Here is a 10,316-nt window from a genome sequence, read left to right as displayed (position 1 = left end):
TCTTTACTAGTTAAATGTGATCCACACGGTGTCAGAGTCCAGGAGTCTCGCCTGCCAAGACCCGGGCAGCGTCGACCATGGCTGAGTAATGAAAACAAAACACACACACACAAAAAAAGAGGAGGATGCTGGTAGTTAACCCACATCGTGCTGCGGAGGAGGAAGGAATCAGTAATTGAAGTGAGATCAAGCGTGAAGGGACAGGGTTGACTCGTGGTAACAACAAACACATTTTCTCTTTAGACTAACAGAGAGGTTGTTTCATTGGATGACGCGCCACAATCAAGTCTGGATCTCAGGCACTTATTTCCCTCTGTGTTGACCTGGCAAGTTCTAGTGAAGCTAAACGCAAGTAAAACCACTATGAAAACAGCAACCGAGCAAATGTGTAACTATGCTGGTGGACGTCAGCCAAGGTACCAAAGGAAACTGTGTCCAGACTCTAGATGTCAACTACAGAAGGGGTCCCCCAACCGTTTTTGTAGCACCTCAAGTTTTCTTTATAATTGGGACCAAACCAAAAGTCTTAGAGTGTCAAGAGTCACAGGTTAATGTTACTTTAGAGAAAATCCCAAACTGTTTTTTTTAATAAAACACCTTCAGACAGAAATAATCAATACAATATCAATTGGATACTGTTCATTCTTCACAAACCAATACCATTCAACAAGAGAATGGTTGGTCATCAGAAAACTATATACTCTTTGTGTATGTTGGTCATCTGAAAACTATACACTCTTTCTGTATGTTGGTCATCAGAAAACTATATACTATTTCTGTATGTTGGTCATCTGAAAACTGTATACTTTTCCTTTATCTTGGTCTTCAGAAAACGATATACTCTTTCAGTATGTTGGTCATCAGAAAACAATATACTATTTCTGTATGTTCATCATCAGAAAACGATATACTCTTTCTGTATGTTGGTCATCAGAAAACAATATACTATTTCTGTATGTTCATCATCAGAAAACGATATACTCTTTCTGTATGTTGGTCATCATAAAACTATATACTCTTTCTGTATGTTGGTCATCAGAAAACTATATACTTTTTCTGTATGTTGGTCTTTAGAAAACGATATACTCTTTCTGTATGTTGATCATCAGAAAACTATATACTCTTTCTGTATGTTGGTCATCAGAAAACGATATACTCTTTCAGTATGTTGATCATCAGAAAACTATATACTCTTTCAGTATGTTGATCATCAGAAAATGATATACTCCTTCTGTATGTTGGTCTTCAGAAAACTATATACTCCTTCTGTATGTAACAGCAAACATTTCAATTCGTCAAAATGATATTTGTACTTGTCTGAATGTTAATATCCCTGTTTGCAAAATAAATGGCAATCAATTATTTTTTAAATGTAAATAGGATTTGGATTATTACATTTAGTGTAAATTTAAGAAGGTGTAAAGTTTGGGAGAAAAGGCAGGCTTGGCAGAGGTCTGCGCTCTTGGGTGCCACTCTTTACTATAAGAGTGTGATCAGCACAAGTGTGTACTAACTTCAAAGATGTTACACTTCAAATGTTCGGAGCAGCGAGAGATCTTTGTCCAACAGTAACCCTTGTTTTATATGTCCACGCACACCATTCATCAACAATTATCTTGATTCCAGCTCAAGTTCTTGTTACATTTTGGATCGAGATAAAATAGAAAATAAATAGAAACCGATTGTTTGTGACTGGCTTCTCTGTTGTGTTGTTGTAGAATATTTGAAGATGCTTCATCTCCGAGTGAACAGATACTCTAGGTTTATGTTTTTATTTGGTTGAGGTAAAGATAGATACAGGAAGTAATGCTGTTGATTCTCTGCCATCGTCATATCTTCAAGTGCATATTAGACGCCATTAGATGTGATGATTGCAAGGTGAGCTTCAGGTGTCTATCGTTACACTCAGCATACACATGATAATAAAATACATCTTTTCTCACATAAATCATGGACAAGATCAAAACAAAACATATTTGATTTGATTTTCAATGATTGTCTGGTGTCTGAGGTCATTTTCTTCATCCGAAGCTCCACAGAAGAATGTTTATCATCGTCTTGAAGCTGAATATATCGATCAATAATAGTTTGAAGTATAGTTGTGAGGAAGTCTGGAGGAGGATTTGAAGCATAGTTTGATAGTTTGAAGGATGTTTTTGAAAATAGTTTGAATGATAATTTATCGGATAGTTTGATAGCTTGAAGGTTAGTTTTAAAGATAGTTTGAAGGATAGTTTATAGGATAGTTTGATAGTTCAAAGGATAGTTTTAAAGATAGTTTGAAGGATAGTTTATAGGATAGTTTGATAGTTTAAAGGATAGTTTGATAGTTTGAAGGATAGTTTGATAGCTTTAAGGACGTTTTTTTGCAAGATAGTTTGATAGTTTGTAGGATAGTTTGATAGTTTGAAGGATAGTTTGATAGTTTGTAGGATAGTTTTAAAGATAATTTGAAGGGTAGTTTATAAGATAGTTTGATAGGTTGTAGGATAGTTTGATAGTTTGAAGGATAGTTTGATAGTTTGAAGGATAGTTTTAAAGATAGTTTGAAGGATAGTTTAGAGGATAGTTTGATCGTTTGTAGGATAGTTTGATAGTTTTATGAATAGTTTGTAAGAATGTTTGTAGGATAGTGTGATAGTTGGAAACATAGTTTGTAAGATGGTTAGAATTTTTGAAGCAAACTTTGTAGGATAGTTTGATCGTTTGAAACATAGTTTGTAGGATAGTCTGTGAGAAATTTTGTAGAATATAATTTGAAGAATAGTTTAATAGTTAGAAGCATAGTTTGTAGGACAGTTAAATAGTTTGGACCAAAGTTTATATGATAGTTTAAAGGTTTTAAGCATAGTTTGTAGGACAGTTAAATAGTTTGGACCAAAGTTTATATGATAGTTTAAAGGTTTTAAGCATAGTTTGTAGGACAGTTAAATAGTTTGGACCAAAGTTTATACGATAGTTTAAAGGTTTTAAGCATAGTTTGTAGGATAGTTTGATAGTTTAAAGCACAGTTTGTATGATAGTTTGAAAGCTTGAACTATAGTTTTTAGGATAGTTGGATAGTTTGAAGCATAGTTTGATAGTTTGGAGCATAGTTTGTAAGACAGTTTGGAAATTTGAAGCATATTTTTGTTATTTAGTTTGAAGATTTGAATGATAGTTTTTAAGAAAGTTTGTAAGATAGTTTGATAGTTTAAAACACTTTTGGTAGGATAGTTTAAACTTTTGAAGCATGTTTTAAAGGATAGTTTGTAGGATATAATTTGCAAGATTGGTGGATAGTTTGATGGTTTGAAGCAACATTTGTAAGACAGTTTGGAAGTTTGAACGCTATTTTGTTCTATAGTTTGAAGGTTTGAATGATAGTTTGTAAGCTAGTTTGTAGGATAGTTTTATATTTCGAAGGATAGTTTGATAGTTTGTATGATAGTTTAAAGGTTTTAAGCATAGTTTATAGGATAGTTTGATAGTTTAAAGCACAGTTTGTAAGATAGTTTGAAAGCTTGAACTAGAGTTTTTAGGATAGTTTGATAGTTTGAAGCATAGTTTGATATTTTGGAGCATAGTTTGGAAGACAGTTTGGAAATTTGAAGCATATTTTGTAATATAGTTTGAAGTTTTGAATGATAGTTTTTTAAGATAGTTGGAAGGATAGTTTGATAGTTTTAAACACTTTTGGTAGGATAGTTTAAACTTTTGAAGCATGTTTTAAAGGATAGTTTGTAGGATATAGTTTGCAAGATTGGTGGATAAGTTGATGGTTTGAAGCATAGTTTGATAGTTTGGAACAACATTTGTAAGACAGTTTGGAAGTTTGAAGCATATTTTGTTATATAGTTTGAAGGTTTGAATGATAGTTTGTACGATATAGTTTGTAAGACAGTTTAATAGATTAAATGATTGTTGGAACATTTTTTCCGTGAGCAGCATTAAAAAGGATTCATTTATACAACACTTTTAACTTCAAGTTGATTTGATATTGTCGTTTCATCTGGATACAGGAATGTTTTTAAGGATTTGTCGTTGACTTGTATGGCCTTTAAACTTCTGTTTATTAAACTTTGTAATCATTGACAATACCAGCGAACGGCTGTGTGTCTTTGTGTGCCCTACGACAGACTGGAGTCCTGTCCAGGGTGTCCCCTGCCTCTCGCCCTATGATACTGGGATAGGCTCCAGTCTCCCCTCCTCTGCAACACTGTTAAAGGATGAATGACTGGTTGACATCTACTTTCTTTTCTCGTCGTCTGTTCTTCCTCTATTACCTTTTTCGTTGTCGTCTCGATGCAAATCTCTGCCGCCGTGTCATTTTCTACCTGAAATGTTCAAACTCTTAAATGTCAAACTGAGTTTCTCACAGATTTTCATCGACCTTAAGTGATCCCAAAGTGTCTCCAAGTCAAGATTAGTAACCTGTCGAATGAATGATGTCATGGTCACGTGATCGGCGACGGGGACGACGGCAGGAGGCGGGTGACCTCATAGGCTCTAAATTACCAGTAATATCTGAGGACCTGTTATTTAATTCGCCCTCTAACCTGGAACACGCCGGCGTTCCAAGAGCCATATTTTTTCCTGCTGGAATGCAAATGGTGGAAAAATGAAAACAGAAGCTTCTCAAAACCCTCAGCAGACGCTCGCAGGTTCCAGTAACAAAAAAAAAGAAATGACGCCGTGAACGAAAACAAGCTCCTGGTCATCACATTTTTTCCATGCTATCACTCCCGCGTGTGACACGCACACAAACTCACACACAGACATAATAAACAATCAAGATCCGCGCTGTCAAACAACATCATTTCCACTCTCGGATGATGAGTGGCTGCAGTTTCACTTCGGCATTAAAATTGTTAAAGTCATGGAGCAGCTATTTATTTCTCGATGGCTCTCGCCGGCCATAAAGAGTTTACTACCGGAGTCAGAAGGCCTCGGCTCGGCTCGACTTAATGGTATTCAGTGGGTATAGATGTGAAGGACGGACGACTAATATGGAAATGTGGCATTTTTTTTTTCTTCTTTCACAGCCGAACTCGTGTCAGACGCTCGACAAACACGACCGCAGACCACATGTAATCCCCGCTGTATGGACGGCGTGTCATTAAAAAGCGCCGCGAGAGTCGACGTTATCCCGTCCCATGCAATGACGCTGAAACCGGATCAAAGAGATTCTTCTTCTTCTTCTTTTTTTTTTTGGATCAAATGAAGCCGTAAGAGGTCAACAGCCATGATTCTGTGGGAGGATTATTTTAAAAAAAAGGAGCCATTAATTAAACATTGTCTTCCGCTCTCTCTCTGCTCCAGAATCTGGGGGAAGACGATGATGCAAACGGTAATTCTGTCGCTCCGTTCATCAGCCATTCTCTTTGAGGATTAAGCGTCGGGGAAAACGCCGCCGGGGACGCGGGGAGGGACGACGCATGCGGCGAGGACGACCCCAGCGGTGGAACAATGTGTCGGTCCCACGGGGGGGAGGCGGAGGAAATAAGATAAACAAAAAAAAAATAATAATTCCTCTTTTTCATGCTCCTCACATGCTGCTATAGTGAGATGAGTCACTTTCATTGAGCTACTTTTACTAGGATGTGTTTCACTGATGGATGTTTCATTTTAAGCATTAAATAACGTGTTTATATAGTAAATAAAAGTATGATATATGGACACCGCTTTGCTGGTTTTGTTATACTTACTATTATTTTAGTATGTTAACCCAAAGTATCTTTTATTTTAGCACAATTACTTGTGGGTTTATTATCTCAATATTATATTTAATATCACAGAGATATTCATACTTTGGAAAATAGAGATTATTAAGGTCCTTAACAGCTTTTGTCAAGAGTATTTGTATCTCAATAATCAAGTTTGAAAGAAAACTAACTATTGATCTGATCAAAAAAAATCCTATGAACTTACATTTTCACATCAACTTTACTCACAGATCATTTCTGTTCCTGTCAGGATATCTTGACACATAATATATGAAAGTAAGAACAGGGGTTTAATGTATAAAGTAACATTTTTGGAAACTAAATAATCACTTCTATAAGACAAAATGTGACTGTGTTGACAGGGAAGTTTTTGAACAAGTCATTTGTTGATCTTTTGAACTGAGAGGCAGAATTGCGTCAAGATTAGGATCACAATAAGTAAACACACTTTGTTTCGCTATAAAGTGGACATTTTTTCTGATTTCTTCATTAACATATGAATAAAAAAACATCATCAAAAGTAGTTTATCTTGCTACATGGCTCCTAAAACACAAATTGAATCTAAAACTATGTTTTAATAGATGTAATTGTATCTAAAAATCATATTGCTGCACATTTACATTAATAAATAAGGTTATTCACACTAGTGTTGACACTCTTATGATCCCGTAGAGAGATGAACAAAGTGATGAAGACGCAGATTTCGTTGTCAAAATATATATTTTAAAAACTCTTCAGCCAAAAATGAAAAACACCAGCATTAATCGACACATATTTATTTTTTACTCTTCCTGCGACAAAAATAGCAAGATCCAGTTATGAAAGGCACGTCATATCTTCGACCTATGATCCCCTATCGAGGCGAACTTAAATTAAATATATTTACAATAAATAAAGTCTTTATACACATTTATACAAGCTTATCACTTTCATAGAAAACAGAACATTTTCCCAAGATGCCTTTTTTTTAGTGTTTTTGTGTTTGTTTCAAGGACGACAGAACAGAATCAATACTGAACGTTTATAAAACCCGAACTCTGTTTCTCGTCCAGAACCTGCGAGTCTCTTGGCAGCAGCAACTTGTGTGTGTCTGTGTGTGTGTGTAGCAGCTCTGTACACAGGTGTGTGTTTGTGTCAAACATGTGTGGGGGTGTCCGAGTGCAGCTCGGACTTGGCCATGTGCAGGACGGCGGCGGGCGACTTGTAGTGGCAGTGCGTGCTGCTGCAGCTGACGCCGCTGCACGGCTTCCTGCCGCTAGTCCTGTCCGACACCTTCCTGCTGCACAGGCCCTGCCAGGTCTGCAGGGTCTTGGAGCTCCACACCCACACGCCGCTGGTGATCCCCACCACCAGGGACATGAAGATCTTCAGCATGAACACGGCCACGGTGGGCACGGACTCCTGCAGCGAGCAGTCGCCGCCGGGCCCGTTGTAGGTGCCGCACTTCGTCTGCAGACCCCGCAGCCTCCAGTAGTCCATGTTGAGGCGCTCGTAGAAGTAGCAGACGATGACGCAGGTGGCGGGAACCGTGTAGAGGATGGAGTAGATCCCGATCTTCACCATCAGCTTCTCCAGCTTCTCCGTGTTGGTGCCCTCGGTCTTCATCACCTTGCGGATGTGGAAGAGGGCGACGAAGCCCGTGAGGATGAAGGAGGTCCCGATGATCAGGTAGCAGGACAGCGGGATCAGGACGAACCCGGTCAGGGCCGCCGAGTCCATGCTGCCCACGTAGCAAAGCCCCGTCAGCTCGTCGCCGGCCACCTTCCTCATGGTGAGGATGACGATGGTCTTGAGCGCCGGGACGCCCCAGGCGGCCATGTGGAAGTAGTTGCTGTGCGCCTCGATGGCCTCGTGGCCCCACTTCTTCCCCGCCGCCAGGAACCAGGTGAGCGTGAGGATGACCCACCAGATGGACGAGGCCATGCCGAAGTAGTAGAGGATGAGGAAGACGATAGTGCAGCCCGTGGACTCCAGGCCCTCCTGGATGATGTAGAGCTCGCCGTTCTCCCAGTCGCAGGCGATGTTCTCCGCCCCGGCCACCGACCGGATGATGAAGGCCACGGAGTAGACGTTGTAGCACATGGAGAGGAAGATGATGGGTCGCTCCGGGTACTGGAAGCGGTGCGGCTCCAGGAGGAAGGTCAGCACCGTGAAGGCGGTGGAGACGAAGCAGAGGATGGACCAGACCGTCATCCAGATGAAGGCGAAGTCCTTGTCCCGCCTGGACCAGTAGACGTCCACGGCGGGGGAGCAGCGGGGGGCGCACGACTGGCTCTTCTCCACGAACTGGAACTTGTCCGGGTTCTCGCAGGTCCCGACGCCGACCGCCGTGCGCCCACCGGTGCCACCAGCGCCCGGTGGTCTCGGGCGAGGGGGCAACGGGAGCATCCCCTCGCCCTTCTTCCCCTCCGTTCGGGTCTCGTTCTCGGGGGCCTCCATGCAGAGGGCGTTGGGGTCGTTCCTGGTGGGCAGCCTGGAGCAGTCCAGCGAGTCCGGCCAGGTGTAGCTGAACTTCTTCATGATGGGGGCGCAGCGCTCCCGGGCCTGCTCGCACATGGGTCTGCAGGCCGGGATGGAGGTGGACACCTTGTCGGTGCACATGGGGGCGTAGAGGGAGCACAGGAAGAAGCGGAGGTGGACGTCGCAGCCGTAGTTGACCAGGGTGGCGAACTCGTTGAGGTTGATGGCGGCCTCCTCCTGGCTGTCGTGGTCCATGAAGTTGGGCATGCGGGTCATGTTGTAGCCGATGCCCACGCACATGGGGATCACGATGGGCTCGCACTTGGCGGGTCTGCCGCGCTCCAGCTCGTAGGAGCCGATCTCGAAGCTGGAGCCGGAGATGACCAGCAGACACCAGAGGAAGATCACCACCTTCAGGGGACAACCATCCATAGTCATGGTTCTTCAGCCTTGGAAGCCGCAAGAAGGAGACATTCAAGAAGAGAGAAGCCGCTCGAGCTGGTCCCGTTACTTCCACATTACTGGCTGTCACTGCGCGAGAGCCACGCACGCGCTTCGATCGTGGACTTCAACCGAATAATCCAAAAAGTCCTGGAAGTGAAGAAGAAAGATCTCAACTCGAGCGAGGGTTCGAGAAGAAAGTGTCCGAAGAGTAAAATCCAAGTCTGTCGCAGCGGAGGTTTCGGTGTGTGTGTTTGTGTGTGTGTGTGTGTGCGCGCGGCTGTCGGACCCGCGGAGGCTCGGGCTGGAACTGGAGAGTGTGGATCCGCTCACACACTCTTGAGTCTGGGGGAGACAGAGGAGGGAGGAGGGGGAGGCGCTTCTGACGCGCTCTGACGCAGCAGCAGTCAAAACATTGTTACCTTTTTTTTTTCTTTTTTTTTTTTTAACTAAAAAGGGAAACAAATTGTCTCTTTTATTAGCACATTTATTACAAAAAGTAAATAAATATATAAATGGAAACATTATTTACAACATATATTTCACAAAAAAGAAAAACAAATAATCGCTATTTTAATTAAAATATCTTCTTACAACACTTTATTAGTTTTTTGTTTTTTTTTAATCAAATAAATATAGGAATAGAAAAATTATTAAGAACGTACATTTCACACGAAAGAAACAAGTGATCGTCATTTTATTAAAATGTCTTCTTACAAATATCTGACAACACTTCGCATATTTATTACAAAAATTAGTATATAGTAAAATTAGTATATTAGTAAAAAGTATATAACTAGAAACATTACTTTTAAAACATATTTGACAGAAAATAAAATAAATGATCGTTATTTTGATTAAACATCTTCTTAAAGACATGTGATAAAACGTAATTAGCACATTTATTACAAAAAATACATAACTATATAAAAAGAAACATCATTTACAACATTTATTTTACACAAAATTAACAAAATAAAAAATCATTAATTGATTAATTATCTTCCTACTAACAATGGATAAAACAGTATTAGCACATACATATATATATGAAGACTTCTCTTTGTTGCTTTCTTTAAATGAAATAGCTTCTCTATAAACAATGTTTGTAACACTTAATAAGCAGATATAGTATAAATATATATATTAAGATATTTGAAAAATATTAAAGCATTATCATTTTTTGGTCAAATCACCTTGTGAAATTCGAATCTAGTAATAGAACGGACAAATTAAATTATTAGAAACTAGTGTTAAACAAATGATACAAGGGGCTAAGAAAATGTAAAAGGAAAAAATTGTTGAATCATGTTACAATATAAACATTTCTGTGAGCAAAATACACCTGAAAATTAAAAAATCAAAAACGTGTGAGCTCAATTTATTCAAATCTGCACCAGAAGTTATATATCGACACCTTCAAAAACTACACCCATTAAGGATGTCAGAGAGGAGTAAAAACCTTAAAATAATCAAAGAAACAGCATTAAAAAAAAGGAGTTTGATCTAAGCTTGTTCAGGTGGTCATAATGATATTCATGAATGGCTCATCATTGTGAATGGAGGTGTGTTGGAGGTGATTCGACAAACACAATCACCCAATTTGTGTTGAATCCACAGAGGATCCTTGTGGATTAAAGTGTGTATCGTTCTTCCCTCCTGATGCTAATCCAGGGGTGTAGCCGGTGGATATCAAACAGCCTGGCTCG

The 10,316-nt window shown here is 40.1% G+C and overlaps 1 protein-coding gene across 1 annotated transcript; it reads right to left on the bottom strand.

Moving 5' to 3' along the window:
• Nucleotides 1-6,407: 6,407 nt before the first annotated feature.
• On the bottom strand, nt 6,408-9,071 carry fzd9b (frizzled class receptor 9b). Its single transcript, XM_087795739.1, has one exon. The coding sequence runs from the start codon at nt 8,602-8,604 to the stop codon at nt 6,841-6,843; it is 1,764 nt and encodes a 587-aa protein (XP_087651865.1). The 5' UTR covers nt 8,605-9,071; the 3' UTR covers nt 6,408-6,840.
• Nucleotides 9,072-10,316: the final 1,245 nt, after the last annotated feature.

The sequence above is a fragment of the Callionymus lyra genome, chromosome 7, assembly GCF_982586985.1.
Source record: "Callionymus lyra chromosome 7, fCalLyr1.hap1.1, whole genome shotgun sequence".
Taxonomy (NCBI): domain Eukaryota; kingdom Metazoa; phylum Chordata; class Actinopteri; order Syngnathiformes; family Callionymidae; genus Callionymus; species Callionymus lyra.
Note: the sequence above shows the minus strand (reverse complement) of the source record. Positions and strands in the feature narration are given on the sequence as shown.

Bases quoted from the DNA above. Each gene is read 5' to 3' on its own strand.
- fzd9b (XM_087795739.1), bottom strand. From the start codon at position 8,604: ATGACTATGGATGGTTGTCCCCTGAAGGTGGTGATCTTCCTCTGGTGT.